Source organism: Amphiura filiformis, chromosome 8, assembly GCF_039555335.1.
Source record: "Amphiura filiformis chromosome 8, Afil_fr2py, whole genome shotgun sequence".
NCBI lineage: Eukaryota > Metazoa > Echinodermata > Ophiuroidea > Amphilepidida > Amphiuridae > Amphiura > Amphiura filiformis.
This window is the reverse complement of record NC_092635.1, coordinates 65,274,904-65,296,850: the sequence shown is the minus strand read 5'-3', so window position 1 is coordinate 65,296,850 and position 21,947 is coordinate 65,274,904. Positions and strand designations below refer to the sequence as shown.

Genomic DNA, 21,947 nt, shown 5'->3' with positions numbered 1-21,947 from the left:
GTGTATAAATGGGTACCGGCATTCTTAAATGCTGGAAAAGTAACAGACTCGCTATGGAGGAGGTGTAACGATCCCCCTATAGCAACATTACATGGAGGAGTCTAGCCCAATCGCCAGTGAAAGAGAGATTGGCAGTTGGGCACTCCGATCAATATACAGGATCTTCTGAATCCGCTATCGTATATTATATCACTCGTACATAAATTCTAGACAGTTCATTGGTTGATTACCATTGATCATTTAGTTTCTACCATCATTGTGCTGCGCCGCAGTGCGCCTGCGCCAAGTCGTGCGCTGACTCTTAGACTCGCCGATTTAGTTTTGGGGTGGACCCCAAAAAGTGAAGTATATCACGGCAAAACATGGTGTTATGTTGATGAAAAAATGTATATCCTAACTTAAATAGTATTTTAGTAATAGAATTTATGAACGAGTGATATAAAACAAATATTAACTGTCTTAAATTCGTGTAATGGTCGAAATATAATCACTCAGTGAAAGATATATTGTTCCATTACACTCTTCGTTCCGGCTCGTGGAATGGAACAATCCATCTTTCACCTCGTGATTATATTTCGACCATCACACTCATAGACAGTTAATATTTGTATACTAACAAATGAATCACTAGAGTTCAAGTTCAATGGCTGATGCATGCTCAATTGCTCACTTTATTGCAAACCCGTTTGCACATCAATTTATTAATTATATAATTACCGTATTTGTGCATTTAATATTTTTACAACATATAACATTAGGTTCAAAGAAAGCTTAAAAGCTTTTCATTAGCATGGCTGATAATCCTAATTGGCTCTACGTGTATGATGCGTCAAAGCAGGTAAAGCGTCACTTTTGGTCACTTAGGCATTCACACCGACAGTGGCGGTTTACTAGTGCAATAAGCTGCAATATGTACATTTTCATACAAAAAATGACAAAAATGGGCAAAAAAGGCCTAAAAACTTAAAATATCACGGCGGCCGGCATCCTACAGTGGAGGGTCAAGCAGGAGGACAAGATGTGTCATGCATGGGGAGCTGTCCCTACCCCTCTGCTGCCCGCCACTGTACCTCCTGTCCACTTCCAATGGCCTACCTATCCTCCTCCCAACCCCCTTTCTTACAAGACGCAACCTATGACATGCTCTATTTAAAATGTATGCACCTGTTATATTCTTCCAAAAGTATGCTACACTGCTCGCTCCAGTTATAGACGAATCCAACGGGCCAAGTGATGGTCAGAATTCAGTGGCCATTACTGGGTCCCGTCTGCACCAAACTGGTGTTGTTACTGCCCAATTGGGTGGACTAAATCCGCTTTAAAAATCGATGTTGAACTGTATTGTGTTGTAAACTTCCATCATTCTTTTATCTACGTGTAACACGGGTGATATAATGCAGTTTAATATCCCCGCCAAGGCCACATCATTTCACATTTTAGGTGGAATAGACCTAAGGGGGGACCCAGCTATGGCTGCCATTGAGGTGTAGAAATGCGTGAAAATGGATTCGTCTATACGGGAACTTAATCCCATTGCCGTTGAAGTCATTGCAGAACGTCATTCGTCAGTTGATTTTGTTTACGTCATGATCATACACAAAAGTATATACCAAGCTTGACTTTTGAACATTTGAACAGAAAATTGTGTTAACCTAATTCAATGACTAATTTTGAGCAACAGGTGGCGTGTTTTTTACCCAAACCAAATTAGATTATTAATAATTGGTCTTTTAACTGGACAATACGGAACTTTGAGGTAATGTGGAAACTATTGTTCTTAAATTGACGTATTTTCTTTCATAATTTACTGCTCACAATAGATTTTCGCGTTCACTTCGACTTCTAGAGGATTTCATGACAGAATGGGTTTAGATGCTCCTCTATAATCCTCTAGACGTTACATTGACGTTTGTGCTTTTGAACCGCATTTTGCAAACTCTTTACTATCACAGCATCACCATCTACTGAAGACGTTGTTCGACCTATGGTCTGTATACATTTCTCGAGTCAGCTAGTAATTAATGCATCTCTAAATATTGACGTTTGTGCTTTTGAACCGCATTTCGCAAACTCTTTAATATCACAGCATCACCATCTGCTGAAGACGCTGTTGGACCTACAGTCTGTACACATTTCTCAAGGCAGTAATTTAGATATTGTTTTTTATTGTATCTCTTGTGGTGATCTAATGAGATATTTTAAGAAATGCTGTAATTTACCATAAATAGTTAAGATTATTCTAGAAGGCTATAAAGAAATGGTATATAGGCCTGGAGAGAAATTGGTCTTGGCAGCAGATTTGTGTTGTAAGAGGGAACTCTGATCTGTGAAACTTATGTTAGCCAGTATTGGTACAAAGTTACCATTATTGTGTGAAGTCTTCAAACTTTGGTTCGCGGTTCTTGTGTGTGTGTGTTGGAGAGAATAAATACGCCAAAGGCGGTAGTAGAGCCAATAATGCTCGATTTTGTCGATCTCCATCAACGAACTGTGACATTTTGCTAGACTAACATAGTGTGTTATCTGTCTGTCAAGTGAAGCAGAAGGCTTGCTGAAGAGATCTCCAAGAGAGGAGTTTATGGTCAACATAGAAGACCATTTGGAAAACACTAGCATAGTAGCTAGGATAGTGAAAAGATAGTCATCAGGACTTTGGATTGGGACTGTGTTTACCATGGATAGACACGATCTTGGACTTTACCGGATCTTGGATCAAGAACTGAGACCATCAACTGAATCTCATCAGAAAGTCAGCCAATCAAGATCTCCAGGCTTGGTTATGTAAATATAGCTAAAGATATTCTTTGTAATAATTTTGATAATTGTTGTAATATTGTATAAGGGTTTGATTGATAGCCATACTGCACTAATTAATAAATGTCATAAGTGTTCTAAGTCATAAACAGTGTGTTTGCGTGTTTGATGTTGTGTGAACTCGAAGCAGGTGATTTTAGCCTGGGTCATTTTAGTAGTGACCATAACACTCGCCGAAAACTGCTTTTGTTGAAAACTCCTTTATATCAGTGTTGTTGTTGTTTTTTATGTGTTCTCAAAATTGCTCAAGTGGATGTAAAGGGTTTTGAAACAAAGCTCTTCATATACAGATAACCAGAATGGTGATGCCATTACGCAATCACCCCAAAGCATATGAAATCGCTTGCCGGGAAACCCCGTGGCTCGGTGATCGTGTGCACGATAGGTCCAAAGTTCGAATCCCGGGGGTACAAAGTACAAGTGACTTCTTTGTTCATCTTTTCTCCTTTTTCGTATCTTCTTTAACTTCCGATAGCAAAAAAGCACAAGGATTAATTGATATCAACATCTTATATTCCGGGAAGCTTAATTTCTTTCTGCAACCATAATGCCGATGCAATCATAATGGGCTGCAATACACCTAACCTTCAGGGTTAGGGTTAAAGGTTAGGGTTAGCGAATTGCGGCCCCCGCCCATTTATATGGTTGCAGGAAGTAAATACGCGGCCGGGAGTGACACGTGCCCCCGACGGATATATAATTCGTGCTAATTGAGGAACAACTCTAATTTTCTTTGTGACCGTTTTTGTCTCCAATTTCTATTCTACGGGTATCCATAGGTGTTCCTGTTTTGCTTGTTGTTTTTGTCTCTACCGTTCCCATAGAGACTCCGTTCCCTCCGCTAGGCGCTGGGGATTCTGGTCTCTTCATCCTCCATTTTTCTCGCCACAAATGTCCTCCTCTGCCCGTGACAACCAAAACGACAAAGATGAGAACACCTTGCAGGGAGTTCAGGATGATGTAGATGTACTCAAGCACTGGAGTGAAGTAAAATGCTGTGATGTTACCAAGTATCCATGGTAGACCCATCAGAGTAAAGAGCTGAAAGTCAGACAGAAAGATGTTAGTAACGAACTTGCTTCTAAATAGGTCGGGTAGAAAGGAAATCTGTGATTCACATAGAGACATAACACTGCCGATATATCGAATAACAATGACCGTGTGGGTAAAAATGTGATATTAAAGGTGCTGATTTGGATACTCTGCTCCATTAACGAAGATACTTAAAGCCATATTATAACATTTTCAAACAAAATAGATTAGCATTTCTTTACCATAAAATGTTAGCTTTTACTGTCAGATATATCCCCTTTTATTTTTGAGCCGAACAACTACGACAAAGCAAAGAAAATTGGAATTTACTACCAGCGCACATGTCGCCAATACGTACCACTCCTTCGGTCATGTTGTGGTACGACCTTTGTTGTGTATATCACCGCCCCGCATGCCGTGTACGTACTGTGTGTTATGAACATCGTGTATGCGTTCGACTAATAATTCCATCATTATATGATCGTAATAATAAAGCGCCGAATCCGGCGTTTTATTCAAAATCTCGGATTTTGACAAAACTACAGCACCTAGAGTCTTGATTTTTGCAGGGTATATTGGTTTAACAAAGTACAATTTAATCGTGTTAAAAAAGGAATTAAAAAACTTCAGTGAGGGCGTCTTCCTCAGCAAATGTTATAATATGGCTTTAAGTAGTTACTTTCCAGTTACGCTTCAGAGCAAGTCCAATATTTAGTCTAGTTTAGTATACTCGGCAGTTGCGGAGTAGCTACTAAAGAAGTAATCTACTAAACTAGCAAGTTATGCAGATTTGGTGCACTCATCGGTTTAAGTAAATAAACAAATATCATTTTTTTTTAAATTAATTTGCCGTAAAAATTCAAAAAAAAATTGATATCAGAAGGACATTTCTCGTATTCAGAATGCAATTCGATATGTCTGGTGTGCTCTCATGTTCCATAAAAAAATACTGCGTAAACGTTGCTATCCGTTCACTTAAATACTTGTATTATCACTTTTTCTACTTTGTCATAGCAAATCTAACCAATGCCTCTTAAAATTGACCTTGTTTTTCATCCAGATTTGGGTACATTTTGTATTCATGAATACCCATCAGGACATTTCCACCAGATATCGATCCTAGGTGTAAAGACCCCCACATCCTCACATGTCAACTTGTAAGATATACTAAAGACAACTTTCGATTGTTTTCTTTTATCGTAATTCGTTTAATCCCGGGCGTTTAATTATGTTTCGTTAGCCTTTTAAGAACGGCTTCAAGAGTTGTGATGAAAAGATCTTCAAGTAGGCCTATGTCGTCAATAATGTCTTCAAGTATTATGTCGTCAATAATGTTTTCAATAAGTATTCGTCAATAATGTTTTCATAATCATGTTATAATGTAATAATATCAAATTACCTTTATGAATACTATGAATTCTCTCCTAGATGCAGCTAATTTGTCATTGTTCTTCTCTAATTTCCTTATCCTCCTGGACGATCTCCAAATAGTCAATACAGTAACGCATAACAAGATCACATTTATAGCCAGTAATATTCCCACTGGAACACCAAAGAAATATAATCCACTAGCTCCATCATTTGTCCAGCAGACTCCATCATCAAACCCATACTCAAATCCAAACGATGTGCACTTGCAAAAATGTAACGCTACACAGACAAGGACAAACACGCCTGGTCCACCCCAGCCATATACAAAATATGCGCAGAGACGATAGCGACCACTCGATGCATCGTTAGACACGAAGGGGTTACAGGATAGGATATATGTGGTGTCAATACTGAGAATGTTCATCCAGGAGAATGCGGCTAGCCAGAAATAATGAAAAGCAACGGCAGATATTAAACACATTGAGTCTGGATAAAGCAACAACGGGCCAAGACAAATACTACTTAATGCAACAAATAATGCAATTAACAGATTCATAATGATTCTTCCAGGGACATTTCGCAGTTGACTGAAAACAACATAAGTGATGAACGTTAAGAACAATCCAACTAATGAAAACACAGTGAGTGTTTGAGCCAGCACAAGACCTCCAGGAACGCTACTAAAAAGTGGTCGTTCACCCGGTTCGTGACCTTCATCGCATAAAAGTACCGATCCGTTTTCCAAACCAATATTTTCGTCCGAATGAAATGTCCCTATTGAAATGAATGGTCTCGTTCCATTCCGACTTCTTCTTAAATATTCGTCAGCTGACAGGATCTTTCCATCGCATATCTTACAGTCATCCGTCAACAGGTTTCTTGTATAGCTGTAATTATGAAATTCATATGAGAATTCTACATAATAAGAATGTTTATCCATAACACCACCAACGAGAAGCTCCAAATTCAAGCTTTCATCGAACTCGTTAAGCTGGTTCAGAACTTTCTTCTCCTTGATACTTTGTTGACAATCTTTTTGTGTTGCTCGATCGACTGGCAATATACCAGATCTTACTTCAATAACAAAAATGTCTGTATCGCAAAGTCGGACATTGTTTCGCATCATGGCCTCCTCAAGTACATCTAAGACGTCTGTGAGAAGGTCTGGACCAATTCTTACTTTGGTGGCTGTGGTATTGTCCGGTGTTGTGATAGCTTTGGCGCACACTGTAGACTTCGTGGTCGGAGCATCCTGGAGACAGCCATCAAAGTCTTCATTGTATATGTTGATGTCTTCCGTTTTAGTTCTGTTCAAAAGTGTCCGAGATATGCAGCTTACAGGGGTCTCCAGGTTTGCCTTCAATGGCACTGCAAAATTAAAGAGAAAATATATAACTTAAGTAAAGAAAAAAACAAAAAAAAGTGAGATTGGGAGTTAGAAATTAGATATCAGCCATTCCATCTACAGCTCGCACATGGAATGCACTCCCGCCTCACACTCCTGGGATTGTTAAACGGACCATCTTCAAAAAGGAGGTTAATAGCTATCTAGGCGCCAACCCGTCAGCTCGTAATGATAATAGCTGTTAATGCTTTGATATGTCTTGACATAGATAATTTTACAAATATTCCGCGTCTCTGGACCAGCAGCGTCTCCCTCTCTGCATTAGACGATTTCTTACCCTTCCACCATGAAGATCCTTGCCCCGATCGACAGCCTCATTCCCAGTTTTCTTGATCAAATTTGAGATTTTGGTATCAGAGGAAAGCTCATATTTTGCTCATTCAACGCCCGAGATATTTTTCGTTTATCATGTTTATATGTTGTGAACAAAAACGTTGTGATTTGTGGTAACCATGCCGAGGGTGTATCGTATGGGGTATTGTTTGCATCATGTCTTTGCTTCGTATAGCAATGCCACTGGAGCAATACAACTCGAAATTTGGAAACTTATTGTAACATGTATACCGAAATGATAACCTGAGCTTTATTCCCTTTATTTGAAACCAAGCAATCCTATTGTATTCCATGCTGTACCATTTTACACCTTACCCAGTCTATACCTTGCATTAAATCATCTTTTTGTTTACTATGCAATGTTACAATAAATGGTATCCAAACGGTTACATTTCAAGCTATTTCAGCACATCACATCAAAGCTCCCATTGGTCGCCCTATTCCTTTTTGAAGGATTTTTTCTTAATTATGACTATGTGATAAACATCAGTATAATTTCGAGTTCAACTGAATGCATTCATCGTGATTAGTAGTATTTTTTGGGGGGATCAAAAATCGATTATGACACATTCTAAGCGAATGCGTACAGGCTATAACTTATTTTTAACATCTTTGAGAAGCTATTGTGTTAGTTGTATTAATTACAATATGTGCATTTTAATTTTTAATTTAATTGAATATCTTATACAAGTGGTCACACTTGGGAACAATAGAAGTTGCGCTACTTGACCCACATATTACATCCGGCAAGATGCCGTTTGCGTTTCCGATGTTGCCAACTTAAAGCCATATTATAACATTTTCAAACAAAATAGATTAGCATTTCTTTGCCATAAAATGTTACCTTTACTGTCAGATATATCCCTTTTATTTTTGAGCCGAACAACTACGGCAAAGCAAAGAAAATTGAATTTACTACCAGCGCACATGTCGCCAATACGTACCACTCCTTCGGTCATGTTACGGTACGACCCTTTGTTGTGTATATCACCGTCCGGCACGTCGTGTACGTACTGTGCGTTATGAACATCGTGTATGCGTTCGAGTAATAATTCCATCGTAATAATAAAACGCCGATTCCGGCGTTTTATTCAAAATCTCGGATTTTGACAAAACTACACAACCTAGAGTCTTGATTTTTGCAAGGTATATTGGTTTAATAAAGTACAATATAATCGTGTGAAAAAAAGTATTTGAAAAATTCAGTGAGGGCGTCCTCCTCAGCAAATGTTATAATATGGCTTTAAGGTCGCAAATATATTATTACTAGATTTCGCGGTTCTCGGGTCGGGCGGTTCTCTAGATAGGCCTATACCCGTCCTGCCCTGACCTATTAAACGAATACCGTATGAAATGCGTATCTCAATGATCAAGATCAAACTTGACACAACAACTCTCTTTGTTTTGTAGCTGTGATGCTTAGGCCTACTGCGGTAGTTAGGTAGGCCTACCTATAATCTGGAAATCTATCATTCGCTTCTTCCAAGCCCTGTCCTGCTACCACATTGTAGGCCATACTAAAGTAATGAAATCAATCGGGAGAAATAGGCCTATTGGTCCGATGAGATGCACCTGTCACCATAGACATACCACCTAGACCTATCACTGCCCATCCTTTACCACAGCGGGAGGTGAAGCCCCGTATCCAAGGTGATATTGACGGATTGACGGGGTTACTAGGCGCGGAGAAATATCGCATACATGTTCTCGTTTGTCTGGGCCTGTCACACTGTAATGCTTTCCGATGCGCGCACTGTACTCCGCGCCCATTGATACTCCGCGATAGCACACCGCGAGCATGCGATAGCACACCGCGAGAACGCGAACCGCGGGCACGCGAACGCAATAGCGCGCGGACGGACGGACGGACGGACACTCTGTAAATAGTATTATGATATTGTGACGTATGCAAAAAATATTGTGTGATTACTTGCACCCCTTTATATAATTTTAATATTTAACACTAATAATACAAATTATTTTCTCGGTTATCTTAAATTTTATGTGATAAAATTATGAAAAATATTAACCAAATGAAACAAGCGTTTAAGAAACCGATTACTCAAATGCCTTAAATTTATATTGGGCCCTTTACGTTTTACAGTGTTGTACTGTTTGCGCTTAAAAGCTATGGTCATCACATTGACTGACTTTCTGAGGTATCACGTGTTTTTAATTTCCGCAATAATATTGGAAATACAGTAATGCTCACATTTTCACGGCGAACTACGACTCATAGATGTACATTAACAAGAAAACATCAATGATAAGTGAATCAAAATCGTGCGAGACATTAATACAAGAAAGTAGGTGAGCAGTGTTGAATGTGGTGTCACTGGTGTGTCAAATAATATGCATCGATAAAGAGTTGACAAATCCAGCAACAATTTGATCAACCATTCTGCCATGACAGAAATACATACCAACCATACCACGGGACAATGTAAAGAAGCCATTTCAAATAAGATTATAGAACTCATAGAAACCCCGAAATGATTAAAGGCCCATTCAGTGATTTGCTCATCCGGACAATCGTAAAAATCATCAAAATTTAGATTTTTGTACCTTTGTCATTGTTATAGATGTGCTAACATAGCGGTTCAGCCGACAGCTGTGTATTTAAGACAGAATAAGGCATTGACATGAAATCTGTAATTCATATGCTCATGATACTGAGAGTATATAAATTATTATATACTGATAGTATTATGAATTAGCCACTTGTATTTGAATGGTGCCTCATATTTGATAATACTGTTGTTTTCCTCATTTTTTGCCCAATTTTTCATTTCAAAAATACCTAATCAATTCTAATGACTTATCCTTCACTTTTAGGCAATTTATAAACAATTTCATTCTTTTTTTTCATCACTGATGTTTTTACGGTAGGATGCTGCACAGCATCAACACCAGGTAAATAATGATTTTAATACAGGCAGGAAACTAACCAATAGAAAAACGCCCTGTATAGAATTACGTGTATCTGCTATCACACTACTAATCGCCAGTTACAATTAGCTCCTAATCCATGATAACTACATTTGTATACCCTATTGTTAGTAGCAACCAGCCAACCAAACAGAATAAAAATCATATTGTTGAGGGGGACAAAACAATAAGCAGTGTCTCACTGTCTCTATAAAATTCTTGAACGATTAGACAACATGGTTGCAATGAGATGATTTGAAGTGACCGCATGCGCTCTTGTCCTTTCCAGGTGGGCTTGAGGAATTAGTCTAGCCGAGTTGTGCATGGCGTAGAATGGTATAGATCTGCTATTTGATATTCAGACGATAGACCTTTGAATACCGGGGTAGAAAAAGATGAATATCTCCCGTTATTTTTTGGTTTCTATAAAAACCAATTGTTAGGCTTGCACTTGAAAATATGTGTTGAAAGAACTTGGTAATCTTCAGAGTGCGTATTGAAAACAAAGTCTGCGTATTGAAATCAAAAACCTGAGACCATAATACCTAAATATGGTCTCAGTCAAAAACTGACAAAAATTCGTGCGCTTGTACCGGGCATATCTATAATTTTTCCGGATTGTTTTCATTCCAAATGTTTTTTGCTCCGAAGAGTTTTTGCGACCCTTCGGAACCGGCCTTTCAAATTCAATTCGGCACAATCCCTTCTATGCCATTATAATGTATAGTATGTTAGATTTAGGTTCTTCATTGTTGTTGTTTTATAATTTATTTTCCTATAATGGACATCACCCTCATCACGGTTTGTTTAGTGATGTCGATATTTCACCTTATACCATGTTGTACTCTATTTTTATTTCAACGTTAATTGTATATATTATTATTTGTCTTTACTATGTTATTGATGCAATGAGATGAAATTGACTATTGAACTTTTGATATATTTTAACTACTGCTTGCATGGTAGCTATTTCCGCAGACTGTTTACTCGTATAGGTTCTGTTTACCTTTTACAAGTGATGGCATTACATACATTTTAGAAAATTTGAGTTGCTTTATAAAGTAATTAATTTCCCATTAAGGGCTGGGGTATAAACGTTTGGACAGTATTTATTGTGGGACATTAGAGCACATCAGACATATCGAATTGCATTCTGAATACGAAGAATGTCCTTCTGATATCAAATAATTTTGATTTTTTGAAATTCACAATGTAATACACATTTTATGGCAAATGATTAAAATCGATATTTTTGATATTTAACAGTACTCGAAGTAAACTTTATAAATCTGATGATTTATACTTAAAGTGTATATAAATGTAGGTAATATGAAAAACCGACGATCAATTGAAAATTTTGACCATTCGTATTGAAGATATGAATTTTTTTCCCAAAACACCAAAAAAAATTAGGTCTTTTGGGGAAAATAATCCATATCTTCAATATGAAAGGTCAAAATTTTCAATTGATCATCGGCTTTTCCTCCCAGCTACATACACTTTAGGAATATATCATTAGATTTATAAAATTTACTTCGAGGACTGTTATATATCAAAAATTTGAAAAATATCAAATTTTAATAATTTGTCATAAAATTTGTATTATAACGTGAATTTCTAAAAATGAAAATTATTTGATATCAGAAAAAATACTGTCAAAGCGCTCAAAACGCTCATTCCAGATCCCTTAAGGAATGTCACTTTAATGCGATCGGTAAAGGAAAACAAATAATTATGTATTTACGTACATTATATTGTTATCTTTTTATTGTAACCTTGAGAGAATTGCAAGTACTTAGTAAATGATAGTCAAGTCGTGTTCACACAGTCGGACTTCAATCACTTATTACCGTTCTTAAATTACGTCGGTAATAGTATAGGATATAAGTGGCAGTGTGAATTAGCGTCGGATATAACTATATCCGACGTAATGTGCTTTAAATCCGACAATTTGTTCACACAGTCGGACTTAAATTACGTCGGTAGTATCGGATATAAGTGGCAGTGTGAATGAGCGTCGGATATAAAAAAAATTACTATATCCGACGTAATGTGCTTTAAATCCGAAAATTTAAGGCTGAAGATGACCAGGGTTAAGAGCTGTTAAGACCGATCGAAACGTTACGTCCGGTAATAGTAATTACGTGTGGACATGCAGCACTATTGGGCTGTCGGATATAACTGTGAGTATATCACTCGCGCAAAATTTTAAGTTGAGTCATAGGCGTAGAGCCCGGGGGGATGGGGGGGGGGATAAATATATTTTGCCAGGGGGATGGTCCATACAATTACCCCCCCCAATGTTGACGCCTGATAATGGGTTTCTGACCAAATTAACCTCATATTTGCCAATTTTTTGGCCCAAAAGTGCAAATTTTCGCGCGCATTTATTCTACTTTTACACCATTATTTCATCAGTTTAGCTTCAAAATAGCAAAATTTTTCGCGCGCTTCGGGCACAATTGAACCAAAACTTATTCTGTCGCCAAAAGGTGCTGAATTGACTATACTTTAAAAAAAAATCCCCTCCCCCCCCCATGTCAAAAAGAAATCTACGCCACTGAGCAGAGTAATTTACTGCGAGATGTCATCATAGCTGCAGCTGCAAATATTAATATAAATAAACGCAATAGAGGGGTCAATTGAAATGACAAGGGAACATTGGCTATCCTCAAAATTTGGAGAGACACGGAAAGTATTTCTGGGATAAAAAAAAAGCTTTGGGAGGAGATAGCCACGCTATTACATAATAAGGGGGGATTCCCCATACGGTCGGGGGAGCAGATACATGCTAAGATAAAGGCACTGAAAACTCTCCATCGCACCCTCCATGATCGGGTAAAAAGTTCAGGCGCAGGAGCAATTGACCATCCTTATTGGGCTGACCTATACAAGTTTCTAGGGGGGGGGTAGCAAATGTAAACCCTCCAGAGGGCTCAGGGGTGGGGGGCAGTATGGCCCTGGAAGTAGATGGAGATGACATTTATTAAGCCATAAGCATGATAACAGAAAGGCATGTAATTGGATTTTATAAGATGATTAGGGGGTCCCAAATATACGGAAAGAAAAATAGGTGGTGTCATAAAATATTTTTGATGACCAAAATGTAGGGAGTCACAACACAACATGACTACAGATAGTGTGTTTATTTTATTCCAAAAGACTGAGGGATTAGCGGAAATATTTAATTCGATCGGACATAAGCCTAGATAAAATATTACCGGTAATAAGTGCATGTGTGAACACAGCTTTAGTGAATGATGTTATCGACGGACAGACAGACGGCAATTGGCATAATTGTTGTTCCCGTCTGTTTTGGTTTGGCATAATTTATTTATTATCCTTACTAAATTAGATGAGTGCTTTTAGGAGACAGAAAGGGAGGGAGGATTTTGGTTGTTTTGTATTCATAACCTCATTAATATACGCGATACATGCAATCCAATCATTTTTATTTATTTGGCAAAACGCAAACGCTGAACGCGGTCACTAATAAACATTATTACACAATTATATAGGGGGCTTAACACTGGCTTAACAGAGCACACATCACCTTACAAAACCAACAAAAACACAGTATAGCAATATACTTCACAAGCATTAGCGCCAATCCGCCTTGAAATGTGGGAGACACTCGGCCTGAATTGCCAAAAAGTGGCTGAAAAGAGCAAGAAATGGGTTATTTTGCCAAAAAGTGGGGGGGGGGGGGATTGACGCCCATATATATACAAGGAATAATACAAAAATCGCAGACAAATTACCTCTGGAACAAGTGTTTTCAGACGTTTGTTTTAAATATATCGACGCTCTGATGTCAACGGAGAGACTATTCCAAATGCGAGGTACAACAACCAGAAAGGAATTGTCTCCGACTTGTTTTTTAGATCGAGGAACAGCAAGTCTTATTGCATCAGTATAACATGGTAGGCCTATAATACATTAATCTGTTTGGTCATATTATTTTCTCCATAATATAAATGTCTCCAATTAGAATTTTTTTTCTTCGGTTCCAGAATGTGGGTCAAAATGGATCAAACTTTTTAAATTTTTGACCAATATTTTGGTCGAGTTGTGCATGGCGTAGAATGGTGTAGATCTGCTATTTGATATTCAGATGATAGATCTTTGAATACCGGGGTAGAAAAAGATGAATATCTCACGTTATTTTTGGTTTGGTTTCTATATAAAAAACAACAACAATTATTGTATAAGGCTTGCACTTGAAATTCGGGCACAAACCCTTCAGAACAAACTAAAAGGTCGTCCTGTTCAGGCTGCTCCCGATTAAAATGTCCCCTACTTGCCAATGTTGTCTATGCCATTATTGTTATATAATTATGTTAGATTTAGGTTCTTCAAATTTATTTGACTATAATGGACATCACACTCATCATGTTTAGTGATGTCCACATTTCACCTTATACCATGTTGTACTCTATTTTTATTTTAACGTTAATTGTATTATTATTTGTCTATACTTTTTTATTTGATTTGTTCTGGTTTTGACAACCCTGGATAACCCAAGAAAGCCTCCATTGAAGCTTATTTCCATTGGGGTCCATTTGAATACCGGGACGGGTTGGGAACAGTCAGGGGTTAACACCCTACTCTTTTTCGAAACTTTTATAATTCATTTACCCAATTATAAATGAACCATGGGCAGAACGGAAGTCTGAATTTTTAAAATCTACAGAGGTTGCCAATTAATTTCAGACCTTTTTTTTCCAAATCAATATCCCCATCAAATCGCCACCGCCGGAAATTGAACCCGGGACCTCATGCACTAAAGGCAAGTACCCTAACCATTGCGCCACGCTCTCCCATAACTATGTTATTGCTGCAATGAGATGAAATAAACTACATTTTGATTATGTTAACTACTGCTTGCATAGCTATTTGCGCAGACTGTTTGAACGTTTACTCGTATAGGTTCTGTTTACCTTTTACAAGTGTTGCTTTATGAAGTAGTTAATTTCCCATTAGGAATATCACTTTAATGGTAAAGGAAAACAAATATACATTACGTACATTATCTTTTAATTGAAACCTTGAAAGTACTTAGTAAATGATAGCTAATGATGTTATCGACGGATAAATAGACGGTAATTGTCATAATTGTTAGCCATGCACGTGTGCTGCCTTTCTGTTGTAATCGTTGGCATAATTTATTAATCCTTACTAAAGTATGCACAAAAAGTAACACAGCTGTTATAAATACGCGTATAGCTGCAGAACTAATAATTGTTTTCACAATATTTCAACATAGAAAGAAGTATGATTTATTTACGCGCATTTTGATACCCCGTTTGTTAAAGGAGTATTTCGTGATCCTAGCATCCTCTATTTATGTCATTTTTCATTAGATATCCACGAAAAAACCTATTCCCAAAATTTCAGTTGATTCCGATTTTGCGTTCGCGAGTTATGCATGATTGATTACGTGTATTACACTGCTTCATAGACAATGCGTTGTAATTTCGTTCTGGTGCACCAGAACGAAATTCAAATTTCACGATATCTTTGCTAAACGAATTAATCTGCAAGAAATATTTTGTACATAAACATTATGTATCCAGAGGTTTCCAGTGATATAAAAATCTCAACTTTTTTTGAGAAAAGTGGGGGATGAGGCTGTGGATCACGAAATGCCCTTTTAAATGTCGTTCAATATTAACAGCACAGTAGTGGTTTCAAAGTAATACGCCCGAATTTAAAAGTAATATTGCAGTTTACAGCGATCAATGGTTATTACACAAGCATATTGGACGTATAACACTCCATTATCTTTGCGCTGACTTCAAATCAACTTTTAAATTCGGGTATTTTTTCATTCAAAACAATGCTGTGTTGTTAATATTGAACAAATAGGGTATCAAAATGTGCGTAAATAAATCATACTTCTTTCTATGATGAAATATTTTGAAAACAATTATTAGATCTGAAGCTATAGGCGTATTTATAACAGCTGCGTTACTTTTTGTGCAGACTTTATATTAGATGTCAGAGTGGAGTTAGGCGACAGTAAGGGAGGAAGGCTCACTCTATATAAATAATAAATAAATAAATAATGAATATATAAGCGGGAAATTTTACCCATTGTTTTGTATTGGAACCTTAAAAGTAATGATAATAAGTAAATAATTTAAGTATACATTTTTAGAACGTAACCGATGCAAGGAACAGTGGCGGCGCCAGGAATTTTTTTTTTTTTGGGGGGGCATGGGGGGCATAGTGAATTTCATTGCCGCAAAAAGAGTATTACGTGATTTTGGGCTTTTTGCCTCAAAAGTGGGGGGGGGGCAAGAAAAAAAAAAAATTGGGAGGGGGGGCAAATGCCTCCCCTTACCCCCCCTTAGCGCCGCCACTGGCAAGGAATGCAACTAGCACATCAGATTTCTGAGCAGTTTTGAGAAAATCGGCAAATTTGATTTTCCATGCTGTTTGTTTCGTCCATCATAACAACTTACCCTGAAATTACAAATCAATAAAAACTGCATATTTATGTTCTAAAGACACAATAATAGTTTCTCAATCATTATTATTATTATTATTGTTGTTGTTGTTCTTATACAAAATACAACTAGAGCTAATTGCGCATACACATATACGCGACCTTAGCAATAGCTAATTAACTAGGCCTATGGCTAATTGATTAGCCCAGCTATCTAGCATGCATGCATGTATAAAGGCATATAAACAGCCAGCAGTAGTATAATATGCTGATTTTACTGAGAGGTCTTTTTTGAAATGCACTGTAATTTGAAATTGACCATAGGGACAATGGGAGCAAGGTTAATTTGTAAGCTCACCTATAGCATATGTGAGTTCAAAAGGTCCAGCAGTTTGGTGTAATTCATTGAATATACATGAATAACTACAACAGAAGTTTGTAGTATCATATAATTAGACCAAGTAAAATAAAAACATGTTTCAAGTCCGGGTTTTTGTAAAAAGGAGGAAGAGGGGCTTTTTATTTTATATTTTCATGGCAAAATCGGTGTGATTACCCATCATTTGAGCTGTTTTAGCATACCCGGTAGCATACACAATAATGCCTGGAAAAAGGAGGAGGCCTCTTTTTATTTTTGTTCTGAGGATATAGGCCGGCCCCTCTCATTTTCATAAAACCTTCCAAAAGTGTTTCTTGTATATTAGCAAGGCTTAAGAAATATTTCTGCTTCCAAGATATATTTTTTGAAAAGTTATAACTGAATAAATATATAATTGAAGAAACCTCAAAAAAGGAAGCGGTGGGTACGTGAAACATGTTTATTTTTTTATTTGGCCTTATAATTATTAATTATATTACATAATTATTTTCCATAGTTGTGAAATCATTTTGTTAACCAAAAATTATTCAATATTCATGTAAATATTTCTGTGCAACTTTGGTCATGCGCTATTAGAGTGCGACTTCCTAAGGTATTTTTCTACATACCGGAAGTAATATCTGCATGACCTTTGACCCCAATGACCTTGGACCCCAATGGATGAATACAATGTGTAATGTTATCATGCTATATTATAATTTGTGGAATGACTTAGCATTTTTAGTAACAGAACAGACAATCAGCATCAGCCATAATGACCTTCGTATGACCTTTGACCTCAAGGCTAATGCATGCGTCAAGTGACATCATCTTGCTGTGTAATTTGTGTAAGGAGTAGCAGTTTTAGGAAAAAATAACAGGAAATAACATTTTCGGCCATAATGACCTTTCCATAACCTTTGACCTTGAGTTGGTCACGTGACATTTGTGCCACCAGCTATTGGTCCTGATGACCAAGTAACATTGTTGTACCATATATATTTGCGACAGCAGCAGCATTTTAGGGTATTTGGTCATATACCGGAAGTATTCCCTTAATGACCTTTGACCCCAATTCTGAACATTAACTTTTAGACACTGGGTATAGCTGATGCATGTACCCAAGTGCCATCATCGTGCTGTATAATTTGTGGAAGAAGTAGCATTTTTAGTGAAATCACGTTTTGGCCATTGACAGGAAGTGGATGACCTTTGACCTGAAGTTGATCATGTTTCATTTGTCCCCTCACCCAATGGTCCTAATGACCAACTATGGTCAACATGGCTCAAAGCATATGGCTACGGTGGCTCATTATAAGATTGACAGAAAGAAAGAAAGAAAGAAAGAAAGAAAGAAAGAAACAAAGAACTTGACAGAAACAGACCTTAGCAATTTTGCAAATTGCTAAGGAAAAACACGTACACAGTACAGCAATACTACACAAGGAATAATACAGAAAAAAGAATTGCAGAAAAATGAAGCCTGGAACAAATGTTTTCAGACGTGTTTTTTTGTAGACACAGACGCCGATTCCCTGATGTCAACGGGGAGATTATTCCAAATGCATGGTGCAACAACAAGAAAGGAATTATCTCCGACTCGTTTTTTAGATCGAGGAACAGCAAGTCTTGTTGATACAGTAGAAGAAATAAAAATTCCTTTAAAAAAGGAATGGGGCGCCCAATGTGAGCTGGACGGGATATGATGATCAAATACGAGAGAAATGCTTCATGGAATGAAGCTTTCGTGTCAATTTGCGATTATGTGGGGTGGGAGTTCTGTTTTGGTGGCCTATTGTAGTGCGGATATTGCTTTGGATATTGAATATTGTTGAATTTTGTTATGCAGGGCCTAGGGTATATGATGGATAGTATAGAAGATACAAATAAGTAAGCCCCCCCCCCCCCTAGTCATCCATACACTCATTCTTGTCACACGACGAATTTCGACGAAGTCATGTAAACGTAATTTCGTTTTTCACCCGACCTCCGTCCACAAACAATCCTGAAATGTTGAAAACCTGGGGTCAGCGCACTCATGCCAGTTTATCCAAAGGTATATTTTGTGTCTTTTGTAGCCAACCCTGTGGCTAAGCTAAGAGAGGCTAGGAAATACTTAAAAAAAATACAAAAAAATCATCATATCAAACAATTCCAAGAAATTGACATGCCTGTTAAATCAAGGGTGAGATCGATCGTTATTCTTCATGAGACGGGCACAGCCCATTTTTATGTTATTAATTCTGCTAAAAATAGTAATTAATAAATAACAAAATTACGTCATAATTATGACTTTAAATCGGCCATAGAACTCTATTTTAAACGGACAAAATAGCCATTGGGGTTTCTTTCACTTTACCTTGCTAGGAACCCTTCCCAGCAGTTAGGCATATTACAATAAATATTATTTCATTCAGCATTTTGGGTAAACACTAACAAAATGATGTAGGCCTAAATCGTACATTTAATTGCTTTAAACTGCCCAACAACGGTGAACCACGAGTTAAAAGTCGCCTAATTGGGCTACCATATCGCGGGGTTGGCAACTCGGGTTGCAAATACACTTCAGACCTTCAACACAATCGTGTCTTTCGAATTTATTCCTTTCTCTGCTGAGCAGAATTGAAATTCGTTAATTTATGTTTTTTATCAGAGATAGTCACCACAAAGATACTGAGCTGTGTTCTAATATCAGTCACAATCAGTTAGCAGTGAAGCACATAAAACCAATTAGTGATTTCATGATTGGTCAGTGGTTGTTTTGTTTGGTTTAAGGATTAGGTGTGCAAAGGTCACTATGGACCACAATAGCATCATTCCAGTGGCATATTATCAATAACCTCAATTAAACAATCATAGTGCAAAAGTTGACCTTAAGTCACAGAGTATGAGTTTTTGTACTCACATTTTCAAAGGTCATTCAATGAATGCACAAATGTATTGGGTTAAAGAACTGTGCCCTGATAGATGAGCATGTTGTAGATTCTTCACACTGTAAACAACTAGTTCATGTGCAAACATGTTCAAAACATACATAATTAGAATGGTCAAATGTCACCGTCTATCGGGTTCTAAGAGGCGGTAAACTGCAGTTTAAACCATACCTGACCATACAAAGGTCACGGTGTATTTGGTGTTTTGATAAGTCCATTAATTTTGTATTTTAAACAAAGAATATACGCACAACATTTTATCCCGTGCACATCAGAAAACAATAATAAAATAAAATCCAAGCATATTGTGGTTTTATTTCTAAGCTGGGCATAATTTTCAGCAAAACAGTTACGAAGTAAATCTAGCAAGACTGAAATTAGAAGCTTTTTGCAAAGTCAAGCCAAATAATGGGGGACGCCGCCGTAGCGGGCGCCCCAATAATGGGGGACGCCGCCGTAGCGGGCGCCCCAATAATGGGGGACGCCGCCGTAGCGGGCGCCCCAATAAGTCTGTGTCTGTATCTCCAATTTTAGATTTTTTTCTTGGGTTCAACAATATGGGTGGGTCAAAATGGATTAAACTTTTTCAATGATGACCAATATTTTGGATATTTTAGAGTATGAAAAAGGTATAAGGTCCTAATTTAAAAAATTGAGAAAGCAGTAACTAAAAAAATTAGGGTTTTTTTTGGGGGGGTTGTGTATCTTCAATACGAAAGGTCAAAATTTTCAAATGATAATCGGCTTTTCCTCCCAGCTACATATCACTTTATAAGTGCATATCATTTGAATACAGGGTGTAACAATAAAATTTATACAATGCATTTTGACTTCTCAGGAAAAAACTAAAAGAGTTATGGCACATGTTATATGCAATACAATCATTAATATCGTGGCTAAAAGAAGACGTTTTATTGGTTTCTTTACTAGCTTTGGTTCAAAAGTTATGCCCGATTAATTAAACCGTCCAGAAAACGTGTTGGGCCACTTTTGCCATGTTTGTGCAGTATCAAGCATTAAACATCAAAGAACTGACACAAAAGAATTATAAGTGGTGTTTCTTCATATAATTAACATCAACTTAATAATAATATGATATTTCTTTACACTCTATAAATGAAGTCCTGAAATTTCTTTCAAATTATCTTATAGATAAAGTAAATTCTCATATCCCTGAGATATCATTGGTAAAACTGAGAACAGTTTTTGCATCCATAAGAACAAAACAATAAAATTCTGAAATTAAGTTCAGCTGGGCTTCTAGCTGTTCTGGGGCGACTACTATTGCCAGCATTTCTGTTACCAAATTTTTCATACTTTTTACATGCTTCTCATAGTTATATGTAATTGTATGCCTTGATGGAAGACGTGATCTTATGGTTTCTGCTCGACTCCCCGGGCTCGACTCCATGCGCTACCGAATGTCACAACCATAAAAATACGCTCTTCCAACGAGAATTGGGATTGAAGTTGTTGAGCTGCAGCCACGATTTCTAGTAAATGAGGTTGTTATTTCAGTGCTTAGTTGTGACTTTCAAAAACTCAAGAAGATATTATATTATGTAATCATTCCTACCACTGCGAATACCCCATTGTTTAAAACTACCTATTATAAGAGCACCGTCCAGGCTGGTCCATGGTTCAACTCTATTCAGTCACTTTTGTAACACTTAGACAAAAGTGGCCCAAGCAGTTTTAAGACTAGATTACATAATTTGCCATATCTTCACTTGTATACCATCGATTTTATTGGAACAAAGCATATCTGGTGGCTAAAGAAATTATCTTGATAAACATATAAATATCAAACAAAAAAGTAAGCGGCATCCTTGTGTCATTCTATTTTTAAAATTGTACACATTTATTGTTACACCCTGTATAAAGTGTACGCGCATGATACAGTAAAAATTTACAAGCAATTCATTTAGCGTACATCATAGTCTACAATGTATCATTTTACTTACCCAAAATGTTAGATAAAAACAAAAGACATCCAATCACAGTAATTACCAACGACATCGTTGTATGGTGGATTGCGATATTTAACGGCAAAAGTGAGCAACATAGAACGTGCCGCAAATTGGCAGCTAATTGGTGACTATTGCATTCTCTCAGCTCCGTGTCCTAACTGATCGCCACTGATCCTAACTGACTGTGTACTTACAACAAGTAATATTACAAAAAAAATTATACTGCCCGCAAGCAGTCTGATGCATTTTATTGATACCTTAAGGGCTCGGTCTTAAGGGCAACTTCATCACTTCATGTATATCTTCAATACGAAAGGTCAAACTTTTCATATAATGGTCGGATTTTCCTCCC

The 21,947-nt window shown here is 37.2% G+C and overlaps 1 protein-coding gene across 1 annotated transcript; it reads right to left on the bottom strand.

Annotated features, from left to right (window-relative positions):
• Nucleotides 1-668: 668 nt before the first annotated feature.
• LOC140159364 (G-protein coupled receptor Mth2-like) lies at nt 669-21,739 on the bottom strand. Its single transcript, XM_072182812.1, has 3 exons — nt 21,590-21,739; nt 5,246-6,585; nt 669-3,855 (listed from the first exon to the last, which is right to left on the bottom strand). The coding sequence occupies exons 1-3, from the start codon at nt 21,642-21,644 to the stop codon at nt 3,538-3,540; spliced, it is 1,713 nt and encodes a 570-aa protein (XP_072038913.1). The 5' UTR covers nt 21,645-21,739; the 3' UTR covers nt 669-3,537.
• Between the last annotated feature and the right edge of the window lie 208 nt (nt 21,740-21,947).